Source organism: Neopsephotus bourkii, unplaced genomic scaffold (genome assembly GCF_033783945.1).
Source record: "Neopsephotus bourkii isolate Nb327-2 ecotype Australia unplaced genomic scaffold, CSIRO-AGI_Nbou_v1 NB_936, whole genome shotgun sequence".
Classification (NCBI taxonomy): domain Eukaryota; kingdom Metazoa; phylum Chordata; class Aves; order Psittaciformes; family Psittacidae; genus Neopsephotus; species Neopsephotus bourkii.
Window position 1 is genome coordinate 260,297 of NW_026901430.1, and position 23,725 is coordinate 284,021.

At 39.2% G+C, this 23,725-nt stretch overlaps 1 protein-coding gene across 3 annotated transcripts in view; it reads left to right on the forward strand.

The window, feature by feature from the left end:
• Nucleotides 1–5,114: 5,114 nt before the first annotated feature.
• MTM1 (myotubularin 1) overlaps nt 5,115–23,725 on the forward strand; it is a 40,968-nt gene continuing 22,357 nt past the window's right edge. For 2 of the 3 annotated variants that reach the window (XM_061358000.1, XM_061358001.1), the window contains exons 1-7: nt 5,115–5,199; nt 7,296–7,451; nt 16,238–16,309; nt 17,275–17,347; nt 18,825–18,919; nt 19,928–20,038; nt 20,952–21,053. In XM_061358000.1, coding sequence (XP_061213984.1) covers nt 16,247–16,309; nt 17,275–17,347; nt 18,825–18,919; nt 19,928–20,038; nt 20,952–21,053 — 444 coding nt within the window. In that variant the 5' untranslated portion in view covers nt 5,115–5,199; nt 7,296–7,451; nt 16,238–16,246. Of the gene's footprint in view, nt 5,200–7,295; nt 7,452–16,237; nt 16,310–17,274; nt 17,348–18,804; nt 18,920–19,927; nt 20,039–20,951; nt 21,054–23,725 lie in introns of those variants that run through there. The other variant, XM_061358002.1, reaches the window with a different exon arrangement.

A 23,725-nucleotide genomic window follows, 5' to 3' on the forward strand; every position in this document is an offset into this window, starting at 1 on the left:
CTTGTTCACATCCTTGAACTTAAACTGTGAGCTATTCTGGAGAGCAAATATATTCTTTGTGTATTTCATGCAACACAACAAGGGCCTGGTCTCTAGAAGCTACCATAATACTACTAATAAATAATAACTCAACACAGAGATTAACACAGCCACACAGAGACTTTCTGATCTGGTACATTAACTTCTTATTCTTTTCATGCTGTGAATGTAAGCTGTAGATGGAGATACAAAGTGCTGTGAAGATTACTGTAAGTACTCTGATCTTCTGAACCCTGAATGGAGGTCACAGTTGTATAATAAATTGCATTAAAATATAAATGAAAAGAAATAATGTACAATTTTTCCAGCAAGAATTATTCACAAGAAGCTTCATGGAAGAAATGGCTGCATTAGCCCCAGTAAAATCCATGATTTCTTTCAGGTAGCTGCTTGACACTTGCTAATTGTCTGAAGAAACCTGTATCAGCATCTGATGTGATATTCAGGGCTTCTAAAGACCTCACTTGGCTCAGTGATTTTGCAGAGCTGAGAGGGGTTTTGTTTCACTCATTAGATCAACTAGAGAAAATCAGCTTCATAATATAATGATTTTCTCCTACTCACCAGAGTGCAAAGATGAGCCAGGCTAGCTGATCGACAGCAGCGTGGCTTTTTCAGTCCCACGGGAATGATCCTTGGACCCATGGGAGTTAAAAGAAAAACATTCATTGACTGCTGCAATGGAGATTCCTACTAACACCACAAATACCAGTTGTTTTTAATCCTGCCAATAAATGGCAATTTTCTCTAACAATGGGAAAGAAAATTGCATCTGAAACTGAGTTTCTCTCCTCCCCACTGTGAGATATTTAGGGAAACTGGCTATGGTGGTGGGTTTTCTTTTTTACTATAAAGAATAATGCCTTAGAATAACAAGATTAGATCAATTTTCCCTATGAAACATAGTTGCAGAAATCTGAATTAAACCAAAATCAATAAAGCATGAGCTTTAGAGAGACTAGAAGAAACTATATTCTCAATTTCTCTAGCTATGCAGTGTCAGCCTCTGCTGACACAGGCTTGAATCCAATGTGAAGTTGGACACCTGAGAGTGCAAAATTTCTTTAGAATTAATTGGTCAGCTGGGCTTTAGAGAGAGAAATCATAGAATGGTTTGGGTTGCATGGGTAAAGCTCTGATGGATAGTGTTGCCTGGAACAGCTTGCCAACTCATTGGTTGCCGATCCTGCATAAGCAATCACTACTGCTGACAATATGACAGCAAATACTATTATGGAAATCAAGTGAAAATGTGTCCTGATCTAAATAGTTGCACATTTCCAAAGAGATGGGGCTTTCCCCGTGCTGATCTTTCTACATGCTCTCTGCTATTCCTGTGACCTCAGGACTCTTTAACGCTCAGCAGCTGCAGTCTGCTGCCTTGAGCTTGTCCAAGTTCAAAAGCTAACTCCTCTTCAACAGGAATGACAGCTGAGAGGGGCTGTGCTGTGTTTTCAAAATGCACAAATAGTCCACTATGAGTATAAATGCTGGTGGAAATGTCTCCCTTCCTCTCCTGTCAGATGCCGTGACTCTTGTGCTGTAAAACAAAGAGTATTTCTGAGCAGAGTATGTATCATCTCTGTTTTGACAGCCCATCTCTCTTATGCTCATTGGCATAGTTAAAATGGTGCTTAGAATAACTTACATGCTGAATTTTAAGTGATTCAGACACTACTGTAAAGTTGTACATGCGTGGACCTTGTCAATGGAAGGAGTGTGTCAGGGAGCTTCATCTTACACAGGCTTTTTATGCTGATAAATTGTTCAATGCCAATGTGCTGTGTTTTTACAGGCTATTTTAACTAGAACAACTGCACTGCTGTGGTCTCAGTTGCCCTGCACCACTAGAGTTCTTTTGGGATTTGAATTGAACCTCAGCCCTTCAGAGAACTTCAGAGCACAGAGCAAAAGCAAAGCAATTAACAGGTATTAGTCTGAAAGATCCTTCTGTTTTATGAGCTCTATTTACACATTTAACAGGTAACTTTCCATTGCAATTTACATTGAAATGTAATGGAAGCCTATTCCTTTGTGTGCTATTTAATTTAAGAGGATTTTTTTCTATTCCTCTTAATTTGGAACATTGTTCTGAAGGTACTAAAATTAATTTCACTAGCAGTTCTGGTAATTCAGTGGCTATTACTAACTTCCAGTTGTTTGTTTCTTTTCATTCAAATTCATTCCAGTTCTCTCAAAACCTTTTATTTACTATGCAGATTAGGTATGATGCATGTGAGGATGAGTTTGCCTTCTTGTGAAATGCAGTTATTTCTCAAAAAAAACCCATGCTAGCTGCTTCTAATATTTGCTTGGAGAAAATGATAGCCTTTTCTTCTACCTAAATATAAAAACAGCAAGTACCTGATACTAATTTTCTCTGTCTTTGAAGATGAAGAATCAGCATCTAATGGGAGCTATATGTCTACCAGTCACAGCAGATGTGTGTGTGCGTGCATACATACATGTATATATATATATATATGTACGCTTTAGTTGCCATTTGCCAGGTTTTGGTGACAGCAGTACTATGCATGACAAAACTTAGGTACCTGAAACCTAGCATCTGCCTGATTTCACAATAACAAGTATGTACATTCAGTCAGTGTTTCTGAAACGGTTCCCAAAATACAATTGCTATTTCCAGCCCTTGGGAATAGCAGGATCCATAAATACAACAAGCCTCTTACATAACTCACCTTATTGCTATTGTGAGTCAAGCAGCAAGGGGCAGATATTTTTTTTTAGGGTGCTATAGGTGTTTTATTTGGTAACGTGTTCCTTGATAAAGAAATTATTAGCCTAATTGAGGGGAAAGGTAGCTAGAAATAGGTTAAAGATGTCTTAAAGCACAGCTTAAAAGAATTAAATCTGCCAGTCTTTATTTAGCAGAGACAAAAATAAACATCAAGTTAGCAGAGGACAATAACAGGAAACAAAAGGTGTAACGGGCACAGTACTAGAAAAGCCAGAGAATCACTGATATACCATATCTTTTCTAATATCTAACTCATAGAAGGAAAAAAATGTATGCATGTGAACATACAGACATACCTACGTGTGTATGATGTGTTTAACACTACACTGACTTTGCTATTTAAATGTCAGACAGAACAGCAAAAACTGTTGCAAGGTAGATGTACATAAAGCATCTTTAACTTGACTTATGGGCTTGATGTAAACATGCAAATGCCCCACCTCCCCTTAGTTTTGCCCCTCTACTCACCAGAATAGCAGGAAAACAAGTTAATGTTATAATCAGATATAGTTATGCTCCCAAATTACACTTTGTTGTCACCAGTCTCATAATACCTAGGTTCTTCCCAGCATCTCAGTTCCACATGTGTGGTTATTATTTGCATTTCCACTGTGCTATAAGACCCTGTTATGGATCAGAATCAATGCAAGAAATGGTCCTTCTCTGAGAGCTTTACAAGGTATGAAATGAGAGAACTGAGGAATACAGGCAGGAAATGCAGCATGAAGAACTGCAATGCTGTATTGTAGACATTACAGGAAAGAAAAGTTTTAAGAAGAGTTTTGAAGAAAAAATATCAGTAACTCTTGGGCTGTTTATAGGGTCCTTATAAATAAAAGGCAGCCAAAAGAATGCACAAAAGAACCTTGTTAAATGTATTACAAGTGGGCTGCAAAACCTGGCATCGTGAGTTAGATCTCAGCAGTGAATGGAAATGGCAAATAAGGTGAAGACAGGCTACCAAGGCCTTCCAAAGTAAAAGACATCTGGGTAGGGATCAACATGATAGAGTAGGCTGAGCCAGCACAGGGATGAAAAGAGAGGAATAACATGGTGGAAATGACAGACTTAAGAAAAATGGTCTTTATGGCAGTGTTCTCAGTAAGTATGAGCAAGACAAGGTTATATTTTCCAAGGCCAAAGGAAAGGATGTAGAGGTAATTGAGATTTGAGAAGATGGGATTTTTAGCTATATGGACAGATTTAGACGTAGCCTGAACATAAAGGGCTAGGGAAGGGTCTGAGTCAAAGATGATTACATACAGACAGATAATAGTGTAATAGATAAAGTAGAGAGCATTTGAGGGAGAAGACTTGACACTATTTTAACTCTACTGAGCTTAAAATGACATTAGGGTTGTCAGTTAGCCAGTTTTTATCCAGATGGTCCAGGGAACGGATGCTGGAGTATTTGTGTGCTGTTGGCTGATCATGACCCAGGCACCATAGCCTGCAATACAAAAGAACAAGGATCAGGCTCAAAAATAGAGACACCGCCTAAATATCACACATATAACTTTAATAATGTATGCCCTTACAGATCTAAATAGGTACCCGGTGAATCATCAGCCGGGTGACTCAAAGCACGTTTCTTCCAGCTCACATCATCTTCTGGTGCCTGACCATGCAGGTGTGGGACTCACAGGGTGCTTGTGGCTGTGTGCAGCAGCAGGTGAAGTCACGGTGAACAGTTGAAGATGTGCTCCTGAGTGTCTTTGTGATCCCTCTGGACTTGCTCCAACAGGTCCATGTGCTTCTTGTATTTGGGGCCTCAGAGCTGGATGCAGAACTGCAGGGCTGTCTCACAAATGCAGAGCAGGGAGCAGAACCATCTCCCTTGACCTGCTGGTCATGCTCCTTTTAGAAACCTAGAATCAGCTAGGTTGGAAAAGACCTTTAAGATCATCAAGTCCAGCCACTACCCCAGGACTACCAAATCCCCCACTAAACCATGTCACTGAGGGCCTCATCTGCAGAGTTTTTGAACACTTTCAGGGATGGTGACTCCACTTCCTGGGGCAGCCAGTTCCAGTGCTTGACAACCCTTCTGGTGAAGAAATTGTTCCTAATACCCAACCCAAACCTCCCCTGGTGCAGCTCGACGCCGTCACCTCCTCTCCTACCGCTTGTTCCTCGGCAGGAGAGACAGACCCACCCCCCGCGCGGCCCCACCCATTTCCCGTCCCCGGGCACCGCCTCCCCGGACTACAACTCCCGGCAGGCACCGGGGTCGCGTCCCGCAGGGCGGAGCAGGCGCCGGCTGATCACGTGAGCGCGCGAGGTGGGCCCGCGCGGGGTGTGCTCAGCGCCGCACTCGGGCCCGCGGCGGCTTCGCGGTGAGTGTTTGTGGGGCCCGGTTCAGCGGTGGAGCCGCCCCGCTCTCGGCCCCGCTCCCCGGACAGGTACCCGGTCCTAACTCCTGCCCTTCCCCGCGCCTGGGATCCGCTCCTCCCTGCACCCCGCCGTGTTCGGGCGGGGACTTTTGCCGGCCCGGGCCTTTCCTCTGGCCCAGCCCCTCTCGCTCGCGACCCCAGTCACTTGCCTCTTCGCCTCCTGGGGTGGTCAGGGAGGTTGCTGGAGGCTGTTGTGGGGGTATCTCCTTGCCCTCCCGAGCGCTTTGGGGACCCGTGGGCCACCTGTGGCCGGCAACCGCGTGGATAGGGACTCAGACTGAGACTGGAAGGGTGGTAGGACAGAGACTAGGCGGCCCGGAGTGGTTTGTTGCTGTTCCTGACTCGCACCCTGACGTGCTGAATCTGTCTGAAAGCAAGCCGTTGCTGAAGCGCATACCCTAGCGTCATTGCTTCAGTAGCAAATTCGAGTTTGCTGTTGAAGTTGAACTCTTTGATTTTTACCTTTCCCGTAAAAAGTTCTTTCCTGTTAACATTAAAATATTCCGAGTGCTCATTATTTCCTTTCAGGCTTTTAAGTGGCTGCGGTATTAAGCTCTGAGTGGCTTGAATTTTTGTTCTGAAGCATGTGTCTGCTTTTGGTGTTCACGGCTAAAAAGCTGAAACCTTCCATTTCAGAGCAAAGATTTTTAGTTGATTTAAAACAAGAGGTGATTCCTAAAGATGCTAGATGGTTTCTGCCTGCTGTCTTTGTGCTGTGGCAGTCAAACCACATAATTCCTACTTTTGAGTGATTGATGGGTTTTGGGGGTTGGTTGGCTTTTGTGTTTTTATTTTCCAGATGCATTTTGTGTAATTAAGAGCATAAGAAGGGTATTAGCTGTACTCTTTTCATGGAAACCCCTATTTTTCTTGGTACAATAGAAAGCAAGTTCAGTTTTCAAGTTGTTGTAGATGTTGAGTAATTTGCAATTGGCCTGTAAACTGACTTGTCACAGTAGGTACTAATCAAAACTATGTTTAAAAAGCACATGGCTTTTGTGTTTTGGGGCATTATTGTGCTTATTGCTTGCTAGTAGTCATATATTTGTTTATAGTCAACCGCTTTCGAAGGGCAGATATCTCATGATACAGGATTGGCACTATGCGAAACCAGAACCCCTGTCCTGCTACAGTTTTTTATTTAAGGTTAATTTGTGGCTTAGGTGGTTAAAAAAGTTAGGCTGTACAGTTATTAACAAAGCTGGTAAGTGCAGTGAGCCTTAACACACAACATACAACATTTGGGGCTGTGTGTAGCTCCACTGTGTGGCAAACATCACAAGAGATGTGACACAGAAGTGTGTTCAGGAAAACGTGGGATTTTCCCTTTTTGAGCTGTTGATCATCCTATGCTTGGTTAGAAGGAAACTCAAAAGATGCACTTGCTGAAGAGATGGGCCTGTAGCATCCTCGAGACTGAGCAAAGTCTAGTGTTAATGTATTCCTGAGCTGTAGAGTTAGTGTTAACCAGCAATAGCTAATTTGGAATGCAAGACTAATTTAATGAGAAGTAACTGTAAGTCTTTAATATCCTATGTGTTCTTTTAGAGGAGACAATTTGTGTAAGAATGCGAGCTGTAAATCTTTAATATCCTATGTGTTCTTTTAGAGGAGACAATTTGTGTAAGAATGTGAACTAAGTAAAAGTAAGTTTTGTTTCATGGTCTGTTCCTTCTAACTTCGCCAAGTTACACAACGGCTTTCATGTGAAAGGCATTCCTGCATGTATTTTTGGGAGAGGAAACAAATAAATGGCAGTATTCTTTGGGAAGGGACGAGAGAGGAAATGCTTAACTGTGTGCAGAAAGATGCCTAAATATGTATGGGGAACAGAAGCATGGTTAAAAGTCTGCATACGATTCACATATTAGAAACATTTATCTTAAAGCTTTAGAAGAGAATGTTCTTTTCAATTCCAAATACTTGATGCCAAACCTCCTGACACAAGATAAAACATAAAAAGAACTCTTACTGTTTTGTTTTTTTTCTGCAGAATGTTTTTAGTAGCAACTATTCTGGGGTTTGCTTCCATTCTAGAAAGTAATGTTGATTGAAATATTCTGGCAGTGCTAACAATATCTTTCTACCTCTTCCATTCTTGTCAGGGGCCAGGTACAGCACAAAAGTCAAATGCTGCTTGAAAGTTGAAGAAATGAGCACACTGTTGTCTTCTCATCTCATGCTGAACTGGGTGTCTGTGTATTTTCTACGACTGAAATGACTTACTAAACCTGGAGGCTTCTGAGCAAGCAAAACCAGAAGTAAGTGTTTTAAAGTAGACTGGGTTATGCTTTTGTGTATGATAGGGTGTTTGTGTCAACAAAATCTAGGTGCATAACCTCTTTGCTGGGTTGTTGTTTGTTATAACGAATGGAAAGGCTGTGTGCCGGAGATGGTATGATCTGAATGGACCCATTAATGCATAACATACACAGGCAGATATGGAATGCAGAAGTATCAGACTGTCTTTGCTCAACAAGCTACTCGCCTGTTGCTCGAAAGGGAGTGTACTCAAAAGTATGGTGCTGCCCCATGAATGATTTAGGCAGGATACTCCCAGTTCACCCTTTGCTAGGGACTGAAGCAAAGAATGGTTTGTGTATGACTTCATCATAGTCACAGAATCATGGAATGGTTTGATTGGAAAGGACTTTAAAGATCATATAGTTCCAGCTCATCGTTTTAAACAGAGACAATCTCAGAATGATACTATCTTAATAGTATTATGTGTATTCAGAGAAGCAAATCATGTAGTGGAAGAAGGAACTAAATGCAGCAGCTGAAAGAATGAGTCTGATGCGTTGGTTTTACATGTTCTCGAAGGAAAGTTGGAGGAAAGCCCAAGCAGGGGATGTCATTGTAACTGTTAGTGTATTTTTTTTTTCATGCAGTATATCATTATATAACATAAAATTTCCGTTTCTCTTGTGGAATCATCAGTTATATCTTTAGCAATAGAACTGCAGTGGCCTAAGGGGATATCTTTCAAGAAGAATGAGCAAAAGCAACTGAAAGCTTTCTTAATAGAGAACTTTGAAGCTGTATTTACTATCCCATAGGCTTTCCTGTCAACTACATCAGCTTTTGACAATGTGGTAGGTATGCATTCCCTGCAGGGAATGCAGCGTAGAGAAAATAGACTGGGTGGGTTTAGAAAGCCATGGATCAACCTTCAGGCATAGGTTTCCTACAGATGTAATACTGATTCTAGAGGTAATGTGACAAATGATTCTAAAACAACTCCACTTGCTTCTGTCATGCTACCTAACATAGATAAATTTAACAGCTACTTGCTATACAGGGCTATATGTATAGAGGGAAAGCTACTGCTTTCTTTGATCCCCTCATGACTGAATTTTCGGTTTGGAATTTGGTAACCAGATATTAAGAAAAAGTCAGGAAAAAAGATAATCATGGCAAGAGAAATATATTATGCATAGAATAATACAGAAGCAATAAGTTCGTAAGAGTGGACAGAAATAATTGTTGCCATAAATTACAAGGAATAGACTTCTGACAATTGCTAGAAAACAGGCCTTAGCAAATAATTATATTTATTGTTGCTGAAGTAGGTGCTGCTTTTTCTTGTTATTGTGATATAAAGCATGAGAACTATCTAACAGGTCCATCAGTAGATAAATTACTTAATGTCCATGACGGCATGTGTCCTACCATATCATTTCTCTCTCACAAAGATCTTGTAATTCTCTTACAAGAAAGCTTGCCAGGATAAAAGCCAGGGATATCACCCTAAGCTACATTTTCAATATAATTTGAAAAGAGGAAGCAGTTGAGTTGATAATTAGAAAAAGTAATGTTACAAACTTATGTTGAGTCTTGTTGGAAGTTGTGATTTTCTTTGAAAATAAGGTGGGAGTCAGATTCCAAGAGAAGTTAAGACAGTAAAAAAAAAAAAAAAATGAACACCCAACCCACCTTCAAACAGAGACAGCAGAAGTATCAGTCAGGGCAGAACTGAAGTGTTTTGTGTTTTTTACTCTTTCCAGCTTTTTCTTTAAGAAACATATACACAGCAGTGCACAGGATCTACTGCACTGAGAAAATATTTGCCAAGCTTTCCACAAAGCTACTTGTTGGCACTTGTAGAACTTCATTGTCAGGATACTATTTTTTGTCAGTGCAAGGTTTTCCTTCTAATGTCTTCAAAACTACCTGATATCGTAAGCCTGTAAAATAGGAGTGGGCAGGCAACTGGTCCACTTCGGATTTGTTTTGTTGAATTAGCAGCCACTTGACTGTTGTGAACTTTTGTTCGTTTGCACTAGTTCATACCGAGTCCTCTGGGGATGATGACTTGCCCTTTCAAATACAGGGCACATTAGGGAACAAGAGAATGTTTTCCCTGGGAGAGGAGCCTTTCTGATTCTTCGCAAACAAGTTCAGCAGTGGGTGTGGAGTTGGACAGCTTGCAGAGAGTTGGCATCTTAAGGGATTCCGGAGTGCTTTTTTTCTAAAAGACAGGAAGCTGGGTTGAGAATTGGAGCTAGGGAAGCAAGTAGCTCCAGATTGCAACTTTTTGAGAAATGATATTTCTTTTGTAGGATCCAGGGTTTTTTTATAATGCATTACTGATGATTTTGATTAACTGACTTAGAAACTCCGGTGCAGAAAGGCAAATACTAATATACATTCTACCTGCACATTATCCCATTGATGCTATACTGCTGGCATGCTTTCTGTGTTCTAGCTGTGGCTTGAATTGAGAAGCCTTTTGAAGAGACTCGAAAGCTCATATGGTTTGTCTGAAAATGTACACTTAGTAAGTACATGTGGCTGGGGCATGTCATTTAGACATTAAGGGAGAAAACCCACCAGTCTCATATCGGTAGAATAATGAGTATTGCTTGAGGAAAGGTAAGGGCTGCAGGCTCCATTACTAAGAGGTTGCACGTGGAAGGATTTTACACCCTGTGTCTGTGATGGTAAATTAAAAATAGGAGATTCCATGATCACCACTCCATGTTGACTCCACTCTGGAATAAGTACAGGTAGAAGTTTATGACTGGATGTGTGAAGGTGGTTTGTTGGTGTGCATTGTAGTCAATACATTTAACTATGATGCCTGAATTGGCATTACTTTGGGCCTGGTTTTAATGTCAGTACTGTATTACTTTTAAATGTTAAAATCTACTTTTCAGTTAAGTAGTCTAAATGTATCAGGTCAGAGAGCATGGGTGACATCATGGTAATGATCGAGGACTGGAAGACCTATTCTATGAAGACAGTCTGAGAGAGCTGGGCTTGTTCAGCCTGGAGAAGAGAAGACTCTGGGGGTACCTTAGAGCAGCTTCTACTGCCTAAAGGGGGCCTATAAGAATGCTGGAGAAGGACTTTTTACAAGGGTATGTAGTGACAGGACAAGGAGGAATGGCTTTAAACTGAAAAGAGGGTAGTCTTAGATGAGGTACAAGGAAGTAGTTCTTCTCTGTGAGGGTGGTGAGGCAGTGGCACAGGTTGCCCAGAGAAGCTGTGACTGCCCCATCCCTGGCAGTGTTCAAGACTGGGTTGAATGGGGCTTGGAGCAACCTGTTCTAGTGAAAGGTGTCCCTGCCCATGGCAGGGGGTTGAAACTGGATGAACTTTAAGGTTCCTTCCAACCCAAACCAGTCTGATTCCATGATACGGTAATTTTAAAATTTTATTACCCTTTAATAAGGTGAGTGACTACTTTTGACTTGAATAGATTAAATGCTCATTTACTAGTTTTAAAGTTGCTGATGCTTATGTCAGTGACTCTGATATGGTTGGATGCTGTTGCTGGCTTGACCCTTGAGGACTTTTGCTTTTCCATGTTTTTTTAAGGATTTATGTTCCTTTATGCTTAGTATGTGGAGTGAAATGCTTTCACCACCCCTTTCACTCTCTTCATGGTTGCTTTAGCTTAATTTTGCTACTGTCTTAGAAATTCCTAGAGCCTTGCCCTGTTCTAGATGTTATTTCTGAAACCCAGTGTATTCTGTGTTATCTCTTCTGTGCAGTCATGGTGCTGACAGATGTGGTTTTGTTTTCAGGACCTTGTATTTTATGCTTTTATTTTATTAGAGGAAACTCAAGGCAGCATATTCATACTGTCTCTGTAGGTTGTTACCCTACTAAACAAAACCCTACAATCTTTGTATGACACCAGCATATCTTGTCATTAGAAACCTTATGTTTTATTTCTTGCATCTTCTGTTTAAATGAAGGCGCAAGAAGCTTTTCTGTGTCCCTGCACTAACCTACACTTACCTTTCAAGCACAGCATACAGTTGTTTACTAATATGATACTGGTTTTCTTTCCTTTGAAATAATTCCTTATTTGGCATCAGGTCTAACTATGAAAATAACATTTTTTGACTGGCAGGTGCCTTGCAGATCTTAAATGATTAACCCAGAGCACTCAGTACTTTCAAGTTTCATATAGTTGCCCAGTTGTAACTCTTTTTGGAAGTCTTCTAGTTGTTTTCTGAGTTACTATGACACCAAATGGCGAGGTTTAGTAAATTTTGTACCTGTATTTTCAGGAAAGGTCTTGGAGATGCACAGACTTTTTTCATTCTTGCACAAATCATTTTCTGGAGCAGGTTTATTAGAAGTTTGGCTTTATCTGTGTCATGGTTATTGATGTGTGACAGAAATTGGAATGCTTCTAGAAAATGTTATAACTTTTTGTTGCTCACTTTTACTATATTGATAAATTTGAGATTTGTAAAAGCATCCACTTTCCCTTATATTTGTTTAGATATATTTAGATGCCCACACAATAACCGTGTCAACATATAATAATATGTCACTAATGTTTTTTCATCATGTTTACCTCTTAGTATATTCTCTGTCTTCTGTGTGTGGTAATTTAATTTCCTCAATGTTTCCAGATTAACAGTGAACATTACTGACTATAGAAAGTTTAAATCTTCATTTTAGGTTAAATGTTGGCAAAATTGTTGTTGCTCCAAATGATTGATATAGGTACAAATTTGAAAGTGGATTTGTCCAAAATTTTAATCCAGTGATGGGTGGTCAGTAATATTAAATATCTGGAAAGTGGCGCTCACAATTTACTCGGTGCTGTTTACTTATCTCAGATGTTTGTGATAGTAATCCTTTGTCAGGTGCAGATTATGTTTGTTTGGGAACAGTCTAGTTCTTTATATGTGTAAGGTTTTAGGTTGACACACACATTGCTCTGTTGTAGAATAGTTACAAATTATTTGGTGTGATTCTGGTGTGAAGGACCAGCAAAATGTGAAATTAGCTTTAATTTGTTTCTGGATCATAAACAATGAGAACTAGTTTCACCAGGATGTTGTCAGTCTAAACATGGCTTATAAGAGTTTTGGTGATCTTTCCAAGCTGCACTGCACACATCCTCTAAACTGTTGGCAGTCAAGAACCTTAAGAGTAGCCTGTCACTTCAGGTTTCTTAACCCTCAAAAGCTTATTTACATGTTTTGAAGTCTGTTTAGATTTTTGGGGTGGGTATGTGCTTGTGTTATTTGTAAAGAACAGATTGGATCCTTGAATTGACTTCTTAAAACCTGACCTTCAGTGCCTACCCTTTCAAATGTGATTGTGCCTCCATTCCCATGAAACCTAGGAAGCACAAGTATAAATATAATATTTAATGAAAATACAGATCCCAAATAGTTTGTTATTGTAAGATCATTGGAGCCTACATTTCTTGGTAGTGTTACTATATTAAGTCCTAGTAACTTTAACAAAGCTTTGTTTATTAGTTCAAGTTAAATCTGGTAAAATTGCTTTGTCTCCTTGCTATTATGGATTCAGGGAAGAATGCTCACTGTTTAGCATTATGGATTCAGGGAAGAATGCTCAGAATATCATAAACAAAGTTGTCTGATTTGTTTTAAATCTGCAGAGTAATTGTGCTTCTGTTCAGCTGCTGACAAGCATGAGGCTTGCATGGTTTTCAGTTTTTTGTATAGAAGTGCGGACGGGTGATACTGGAAAATAAGTGTTTGCAGTGGAAAACTACTTGCCAGATTTTTCCCTGTGTGGAAGGACTGCTGTGGCTCTGTGATAATGAGAAAGTTGTAGCTATTTTAAGACTATGATGGCGTATGGTTTTGAATTGTTCATGGCAATGTTACTTTGGGAGGTTGCCAGAAGTTGCTGCTGCAGTTTGACAGAAAAAGAAATATTGTAAAAGGAAATATTTCATGTTAATTTCAAATGGATTTGAAATCTTGTTTGCTCTTTTGATACAGAGGAGCCCACTTCTTTAAGGGTGTGTCCTTGTTTGATCAGTAATTTTAAATGAGAATTTGATTTTCTCTGTTGCCTGAAGATCATAGAAGTGTAGAGTAATTCAGGTAGGGTGAGACTTAAGAAGGTCTTCCCTTCCTCAAAGCCTTATTGGGTCCTAAAAAACTCTAAGGACGGAGTCTGCAGCCTCCCTGGGTCTATTTTTACTGCCTCACAGTGCAAAAGGAGGTTGGAGGGGGGCGTTATTTGTTTTTTTTTTCCTTAAGTCAGTCTGGAATCTAGTTTGTTTCAGCTGCTGTTGTGTGTTGTCCTCTCATCACTCACCACTTTGAGGACTCTGGCTCTGTCTTCTAAGTAACCACCTTAAAAGTACTGGTGGGCAGCTGTGAGTCCCACTGAAGCTGTCTATTCCTCAGGCTGAGTAATTTCCAGCTCCCTCAGCCTCTTGTTATAGGGCAGGTGCTCCAGGTTCTGCTCCTCTTGGTGATCTCACTGTCTAGTGAGTGTTCTATAATGCAATGTTTCATTACATGACCATAGTTTATTTAGAGAAATCAGGGAAATGTGGGTGGTTATACCTGTGCTTATTTGTATTTGGGTTTTTCAAGTGTGATTTGAATTCAAAGCGAAATGGAGGTAGCACAAAAAAAAAAAAATTCACTAACATAGCGATGTGACTGGCATTAATTTTATTGAAAATGTTTTATGGGTTTAAAGGAAAACCATCTGACAGTTAACACCTTCAATACATATTTATTCAACTTAATTAGCTCTAAATAAGCCTGATTTGCATTAGTGAAGTGTTGGAAATGAAAGAGTAGATGGTTGTAATTCTACAATGAAATACTCTGTAGAAATTGAAGTAGATGAGTAAATTCATTCTCACTGTGAAGTATGTTTAGAGAAATCAGCCCCATGGGGAATTGAGGGAATATTACACAAAGTAGATTTCCATACACAGAAACACACGAGGGTCTGCTGTAAGAGCTGCCAGGCATCTTGATGTTTGAAATTGCCTGGTGGGGTGACAGTGTGGAGGGGAGGTGAGCACTTTCCTGCTATCCTGTCAGGTTCTGCAAAGAGACATTTTTCTGAGCTTCTGAAAGGATCTCTGCTTATGAGGTTGGGAAAGGTTATAGTCAGTGAGTTGTACTCAGGAGTCAGATGATTATTTAGGTATCATAACTCACTTCATGTGCTACAGCTCAGCCAAAACTTAGTGAATGTGCATTAAGGGAAGAAATAATGTAGAAAGCAAAGGAGGAAATGAGAAACTTCTAAAACACTTGATTCTGTTCCCTGTGTGAGCAGCAGAAGTACGCTGACATTGGAGGTAGTATTGAAAGGCATAAGGAATATCCAAATGAGCTTTTGTTCTCCTGAGTTTATGCAGTGGGTTGGCAAGAGGTGAGCACCCAGTATCCCTGTGGGCTTGCGTGACCTCTGGTGCCGCTACTATCTCTGTGGCTTTGCGGATGGAGTAGCTGCATTTGCAAGATCAACACCTAGAGTGTGCCTGTACCTACTGCAGTCAATGTTTCCATTTGGCAGTGCAAGTCTGTTTAGGGGTGCCACATCTTTTTAAGAAGTCACTTTTCTAGGGCTTGTTTATGCTCACGTGTCTCTCTTGGTTGGTGCAACCTTAATTTACATTTATGTGAGCTGAAATTAAAGCCACTTTCTATGCTGACGTAGAAAAACTGAGGCTGCTGTGCTTTTCTCTTTGTCCCATCTGGTATTTCTCACTTAAAATATGAACAAAAACCATATGGAAAACATTTTAAAACAAGCTTCTCAGTAAATATATTTTTAACCTTTGTAAGTCTCTCATTATTAGAAAACTTCTGTGAATTAAGGAAAGTAATCTGGATACTCGATGTTCACAAGTTAACATAGCAATGTAAAAAATGTTAAAGCTGCCTTAAGCTTGATAGCATGCTAGATGCTGCAGGGAAGAAAAATGTTCTCTGAAGCAACAAACAGTAAGAACTCAAGATTGTACCTAGTTGTACGGTGGCACAGTGGCTTGACCCAGGGTGTGTGACTAGTGAAAAGAAAGTACAAGGTACCACAAAGTTACTGTTTGCAGTAACTTCAGAAATGAGCGTTTTCACAGCGTTCTAGCGATCCCCTGCGCAATGTCAGGAAATGATTGAGATGGTGAATCCGGTTTCATGTGATTCTGGCTTTAATCAATAGCATTTAAAATAGAAATAAAACCCTTTTCCTTTATAGGAAGGAAATCTCAGGGCTGTTCAGATGAGGAGGCCGGACACTCCCCCTCCTGGTGTGCTAGCTGCAGTTTCAGTTTAGGAAATGAGGGATTGTTTTTACATGTGAAAGTACTGTGGAGCATTTTTCCTTCTATGTACTGATGTGCTTGTGATTTCAAGTGCTGTGCCATAATTTTAGGGTTTGTTCCTGTTTTCCTAAATGAAAAGTCTTAATACAAATACTCCAAGTAGGATGCATTTCATAATATATGTATCCTGTTGCTTAAAATAAATGCTAATGTCTCTTGACTGAACTAATAATAGTATTCAAACAACAGAATTCCAGAATACTGCTTGAGTTGAAATAGACCTTATAATAAGAACCAATCCCAGAGCTAGTAATGGACTTCTTGGTAGATTTGGATGCTTTTAGATAGTGACCTTCAGTTACAAGGCATTGTGTAATTTTTAAAATCAAGAGCAACTTGCAAAACATTTCTGAAGGTTCTTGATGTCTACCTGTGGACCTCCAAAGTCTAAAATATCTCCTGTAGGTGGAGCATAGTCCAGGTGGAAGTTTATGTCTCCAATTTGTGCTTTCTCATCAGATATCCAGTATGGCCTCATCATCAACACCTAAATATAATTCAAACTCCTTGGAGAGTTCCTCAAGTAAAAGGGTGAGTGGAGCTTTTTTCATATGTTTTATGTCAAAGGTCCTCAGAGATCATTATATTCCATATTTGGGTAGAAAAATGAGTATTTGAATTTCTACTTTCTTGAATGTATGTATGTATTTTTATTACTAAGATTCTAATGCAGTTAATGGAGTTGATTTAAAACTTTTTGTAGGGGATACATGAAATACCCTATCTCAAATTATGAGTGCCTCCTTAAAATCAATTCTAATTTACTCTTATCCTTGTTTTCTACACTGAAATATTCTGTGGCATTCTTGAAAGTTTTAGTACTTTGATGCTGTAGAAAGACTCCCTAGTTATGTTTGGCTGGCTTGTTATAATAATGTCCATCTGTAGCGGGAAATACATTAAAGCACTCTAAGTTGCGTTCCCTTCTGCTTTTGATGCTATATGGCTGAAGAAAGTGTAACTTGTATGCAAGAAAATGGAAATGAAGGTTTTATTTAGCTTTTTAAACATTGCTTCAAAACCAAAGATTATTTTCTTGTTAATCATTTTGAAAACTACTGAATGTGGGAAAGTCACAAATGAGTAGATTGTGTGTAATGGTTGTGAATATGCTGCTTAAATGATTTCGGTTGATTTGTTCTTCCAGGCCCAGTGTACTCAGAAAATTAAATGCAAAAAGCTTTCAGAGAACTTTCAGTGTAGAAATTTAATTCTAGTTTAATATAAAAATAATTAACTATGATTTTAAAAGGAGAAAGACTAAAACATTCTTACGTTTCAGAGCTGTTCAACCTTTAAATATTTAATAGCTGCAGTTTAGGATAGTGGGGTGTATTCCTGGTATAGTTCAGTCCCTCAGTTTCTACTGTGGAAGAACCTGTTTTTCTGTGCAGAAACTACTTCTAAGATATTGTTTGGTGGCAGTTGTTTTTAAATCTGGAACTTGAAGGAATTGTAAATAAATATGATGTGCTGTTGTACTTCTCTTTCTTTAGACTCTAAAAGATGGAACTAACTGGGAACAAAATGAAGAAATACCTCGTCTGCCAGGAGAGACTAGAGTTACAGGTATGAAGCTATGTAGCTGCCTAGTGCAGAGTGTTCAGGAGTCTGGCATAGACGTATCTTATGTACAGCATATATTTATCTTACTGGATTATTTCATAATTTGGACTTCTTTGGGCTGGGTGTGGGTGTAAGTCTTGCTAAAGTGGCATGCATTTTTTTTTTTAATTGGGGCATGGACTTTTTATTAGTAATCACAAATAACTTTTTAAGTCTGAAATCTTTTTTGCACATATGGTAGATCCTCCGATACAAAGAAATGGCAAGTCAAGATGTGTCATAACTGTACAGACCAGATAGCACATGTCTAGTAATGAGAGCTACTCCAAGCTTTCCAAAGTCAAGAGAATTCTACCCACTATGTATTGGCATCTTGTGTAGTGAACCTTAGCCCAAACTGATTACCTGAAGTACAGCCTTAATGCTTCCTTGAAACAACATGGCATGCATGTAGCTACTATGCACTTGTTAGCTTTTACATCCAGTGATGTAGCATAAGGAGGATTGTGTATGGTGGTTCGATGGAGGCTCTTCCTGAGATAGTCTTCCACTGAAGGAAATTTGTGTTGGGATATCAGAATGCAATGGAAGTTGTCTGTTTAATTTGTGAAGCTTCTCCTTCCCCCCCTTCCCAGGATTTGTTAGGTGGGTTTGTAAACAAGATTGGCTGAAGTGAAACAAAAGTGGTGATTCAGAGGAAGTAGTTATATTATTAATGAGGAAAGTTGTGGGGAAGGCAGGAGGGAGAGCACGTGGGACTAAGATGAATGTTTGATCTGAACCTTATGAAAATTGTGCTGTGGGGCAGCACGCTGGAAAGAGCGTGCTTGTTGTGGAAGGCAGATAAATGGATTGGGCTAAAGAAATGAGTGGACGGAGAAATAGGTGGTTTGTAGTGCTTCACTTAAGTTTAATGGCATTGCTTCAGTTAAACCTTCCTTTTTTGAGTAGCATGTGTTAGTACTCATTTTGTTACTGCCCTTGCTGAAACAGTGCTGATAGCCTCCTGTATTTGATTGCCTCAAATTGAAATGTAATGTTTCTCTTCAGGATGGTGAGTTCCCTACACACTTTGAAGCTGGAGCTACTACTTTAATGCAGAATTGGTTACAGAACACTGAAAGATGTAATGGTATCAAATAGTGTATTTGTTCTGTGATAGTGAATAGATTGGTTTAGTAATCACAGAGAGGACTTAAATCTACTCCCTGTGTGTCCTGCCCTCTCCTACATAGTGCTGAGAAGAACAACACAAACGTAAATAGGGAAGGCTGCTGAAATGTGCTGATTTAATTTGGACAAGTGTAATATATGAAACTTCCACATTTTCTTAATTCAAGTGCCTAAATTCAGATTTACTGCTTTCTAAATTCATCTGAGTGCAGCTCTCTTTTTATTTTACTGCTACTTAACTAATGCTGTCCTTAGCTCCGAGTTTTTTTTTTTTTTCAATCTCTAAGAAATGCTGCATTTCTTACAGACAAGGAAGTTATTTATATGTGTCCATTTAATGGCCCTGTTAAAGGAAGAGTGTACATCACAAATTACAGGCTGTACCTGAGAAGTGTGGAAAATGTGAGTAATATGCTACAATTATTTCCATGGGATGAATTGGCTTTAACCCCCTTCCTTTCACCGCCACTGCGTTTGATGTATTTTGTGACCAGTTCATTTGTTTTAGTTTTGGCACACACATGCTTGTGGAATTGTATGGGAGGCTTTTTACTTGAAGTGGTCTGTAATGTTTGTAATAACTATATCTTAACTGTGTAATGACTAAATAGTAATTGCCTTTGTGCCACTGTGAAATCCATATTAAAATGGAAATTCTTTAAAGTTAAATGTGTTGTAAAAACGTGGGGTTTGCCTGGTAAAATTACAGTTTAATCACACTGAACTGATAAATTTATCTTTTGCCTGTTGGAGCTTTTTTGATAGCTGTTGCCTTCACACTTATTCTGTGATAGATCAAGGGCAGCAACTAATGATGTGCAATAGCTCTTGAAATGCTTACCAGTAAACCAAGGTTTTGATTGTCCTTCCTGTTGGAAAAGAAAAATAGTTTGATTGGTAGAACCTCATGTGGGTGGTGGGACTGGTAGTGTGTTTGATAAGCAGAAACATGAAAGAATAAAATGGGCTTGTTACGTGTTTCATAATTTATTTTTCTTAAATAAGTTTTTAGGACTATTGAACTGAGGTCTTTGGTTGCAACTAACTCTACTAGTAATACCTTTTTCGTTTTGTTCTACTGTATTCTGCATATTGATAAAGCGGTCTGAGCAAGCAGAGGCATTCAGAAGTATGTAGCAGAATACATATTTCAGAGTTTTGCCACCTTTGTTCCCTGCATACTGTATTAGGCATTAAGTATTTTATTGAATGTTCAATTGGCTGATGTTCAAACTGTGAAGTGACTGTACAGACTTCATAACATGTTGACAGGGGAGACTGAAATCAAACACACAAATGCACGTCTGCTTCCTATATGTATTTAATGTCTGCTTTCTGTTCTCGAATGTGTAGGACCAGTTTGCTTAACTGTTCAGATTAATGTTTTCCTTACTTGACCTTTCCTTGCAGGATCCAGTTGTGGTGTTGAATGTTCCATTGGGCGTAATTTCAAGGATTGAAAAAATGGGAGGGGCTTCCAGCAGAGGAGAGAACTCTTACGGATTAGATATAACCTGTAAAGTAAGACTTTCCAGTAATTCAATAGGAAATGAAATCTGAAGATTCCATTTCTCACTGCTTACCTATTTATAGGAATTAAAATGCAACAAGTTCCCCACAGCTAAATTTAAAAAAGTTTTTGGAACTGATGAGGGAAATACCTGTTGTATAAAAGGCTGTCCTCTCTGTGTGTGAGGAGAGGGACTGGACTTCCTTTCTGAATCACTAACTGATAACAGGTTTTGCACAGCAGTAGTGTTGTAGGGCTTTATTCCTGCATGGCTCCATTACTTCATTTGTTCTGTAAGTTATTTTTTTTTATAATCCTAAAATCTTTTTGGAGAACACCTCTGATGGGGGTTTTGTAAGGTGTAAAGGCAGTGAAAAGCCTAGGAACTCTCTGCTTCCTTAGTAACACAAAAAAATTATGTCGCCATGAAAAAATATGGTCACTGGGGAGTTCCCAGTGGATAATTTGGGATTCTTTGACTCATTAATGAGTAAGTATACACATTTGATTCTTTAGTTAATGCACAGATTACTTATTTTTGACATTAGTGATGAGAAAATAGCTAGGGACAATGTAGTCTAGACAGATAATTGGCAAATTTTCATTTTGAAAACATAGCATAATTCCCATCTTGCAAATATTCAATAGCTCAGGAGGCTTTTTAGTGAATCAGATACAGTCATTTTTGATGGCTTTGTCACAAAGCAGTTTTTGCATCGCAGAGTGTGGTACCGCTTTATTTGTAGAATTCTTATGCTCTATTTTATTTTATGGGATAAGAAATAAAACTGAACACTCACAATGGCTTGAGGTGTGTTGCAAGCAGATTCTAAATCATGCTTAGTGAATAGTATAGCATTTGTATGTCAGATAAAAAATATCTTGCTGCTTTTGTTCACTTAGAAGATAATGCCTTTGTTTTAGGACATGAGAAATTTACGGTTTGCATTAAAACAAGAAGGGCACAGTAGAAGAGATATATTTGAAGTCCTCACAAAATATGCTTTTCCCCAGTCACATAACTTGGTAAGTTACATCATTTATGCTATTGAGTTGTTTTAATGCAGGATTCTTGCCAAGTAACTGTTTGACCCACTAATGGACATCATGGTTACTTTTAAAGCACAACCATGAAATCTGCATGAACTAAAGAGTTAATGTTTTTATTTTGTACATTTACAACACTTAGATCTGCATATTTTAAAATTGTGTTATATGCTATATGTCAAGTAAACTATTGAATACTTATGATCCATATGGATTTCATTTCTTAGAGACTGCAAGTTATCCTTCCTAATTAGGAAATGCAGTAGTACATGCCTTGATTTCTTGAAAATGTTTGATTTTTGGGGAGCCTCCTAGGCAACGATAAATATGAATAACCAAGAGTTTTACTTCAAAAAAAGGAGACATGTTAAGACAGCGCTTGTTTTATTGATTAAACTGATAAAAATAGAACAGGCAGCTAATATAGTAATGAATTTACAGATTTATTTCAAGTTAAAAGATGATCTAACAGAAGGAATTGAATGACGATGACTAACCATTATCTTCTGTTTCTATGCCAAAATCTGTGTATTGTGCTTGGTGGGGATAATTTTGACAGCTCTTCATTCTTCATTTTGTAAAATTCAGTTTATGCTTTCTTGGGATGGTTTCATTTAGAATAATTGAGTAACTGTTCACAAAATGTTAGAGGGTTCTGCTATGAATCTTTAAGAACTTTGTTCAGAGAATTGTTGAGTCTGAGGCTGCAGCAAGAATCTCATTTCCTTCCCTGAAGATACATGTCAATCAGTAGGCTATACTCTATGCACGTTTAATTCTTTAAAACTTTTTTGCAGAAAATCAGCATTTTATATGCAAACAGTCTGGAATGAAAGCATAAGGAAAAATAAATGCTTTTGGTTATAACATTTTGTAATGTTAATGGATAGGTCTCAAGAAATGAAACATTTCTGTGTTTGAGTAGGTGTGAGGAGTTCTACAGCAGGCTTCTTTGCGAGTACAAGAAGCAAATATATCAGTAACTACTGCTGGTGTTTTTTGCCTCTGACAGTATGAGAGAATGGTTGAAAGCGTAACAGAATATATGAACTTTGAAAGGATAACGGAAAAGAGAAAGCTGTATGTAGAAAAATTATAGAGAAATTTGTCTCAAGAGGGGCAAGTAGGGCTGTAGATAAGGGTATCCTGGGCACGGTCAAGCCTAGTCTGGAATTTTTCCTGTGAGGTGGGTTCTGTCATGTCTCTGGGCAGTCTCATTCCATCTTTGATCTCATGGTGAAGAATTCTGTTTTGCCTTACATTGAGGACCAGTATGGAGTTGCATGTAGTGCGTATGGACAAATTAAATTGTAACAGACGTAGAAAAGTCCCTTGTGGTTTTTTTTTTATGGTGTACAATCCAACTACAGGGCTTGAATAACATGGTAATGACATGTGGACTTGTATGAGATTTTGTCACCTCAGCCCTGGTGTTCCTGTCTAGCAATGGTTGTGAGTAATGTGTGGAGTAGTGCACTTCCTGCTTTGTTGTTGCACCTGTTGAGCATAGTGCAACTTGTCGTTACATGGCCTAGGCCATTCTGAATGTAACTTGCCAATAGAAGTTACGCTGAATAAAGACATGCTCGGTCAAGGCAGAAGTAGCGTTGCCTTCCTATTCAGCAAAGCACAAAACTGGGGAAGATAGTGACAACATGAAGAATGGCTGTAGTTTGTCTCTTGGCTGTTTGAAGCAGGGTATAACCATTAGAAATTATGATTACTTTGGAGTGAAATAAAGTAAGCCTATGCTGTATCATGAAGTTGCACCTTCCCTGATTTTCTAATGTCACAAAGTGAATAAACACTTAACTTTGAAATGATCTAAGCTAAGCAAGTGTGATATTTTTGGTGTGCTTTCACCATATTGCAGCAAGCAGTTTAAATTGATCCTTCCAAAGGTATGTGTTTTTGCCTGGTTGTTCATCCCTGCCTTGGCTTTCCTTGCATGAGTTTGAGGCTCTGTGATGAACCAGGTAGGGGATTAAAGGGACTAAAATTAAACAAAGTAAAAAAAAAAAACACAAACAAACCAAAAAGTGTTACCCCGAGTCATCTCCTGTTGTGTCATCCCAGTGTGAGGATGGAGTTGAGGCATCTGTGGCTGGTTGTGAATGAAGAGTAGTGATGGGACTGCCTCTCCCAGTGACTGGTTTAGAACAAGGTTTCACTCTCTTGGCAGTATGTCTGAGCTGTGCATGCCTGCCTTTTCCTTTGAATGTAGGCTAACACTCTGACCATGCAGCCAGCTCCATCACGGAAATCTTTAGAAAAGAGCATGCTGTGGCTTTACATGACAGCTGGGTGAAGATGACAGCCTCCTGCTACTTGTATGCTCAGCTCTTGGTTTTTTTCTGGCCTCCTTCTCTCTACCTTCCAGCCATGTAGTTGATTACTCCTCTTGTACCAAATCAATAGTTGTATAATTGCCAAGTAAGCCAATGCAGCTCACTTACCAAGCAAAATACTCTTTATTTTCTGAGTTAGACTTGTGCCACTTCTAACAATTTGGGGAGACCAGGTTTGAAATGAGTATGCACCAGAATCAGTGCAAAAGAGGGCGTGTGAGTGGAATAGGGATCAGGCAGGAGAGAAGAGGGAGGGATGTGCTATTTTTATCAGTGTTAAACAGGTAACTTTGCGCAGACTGC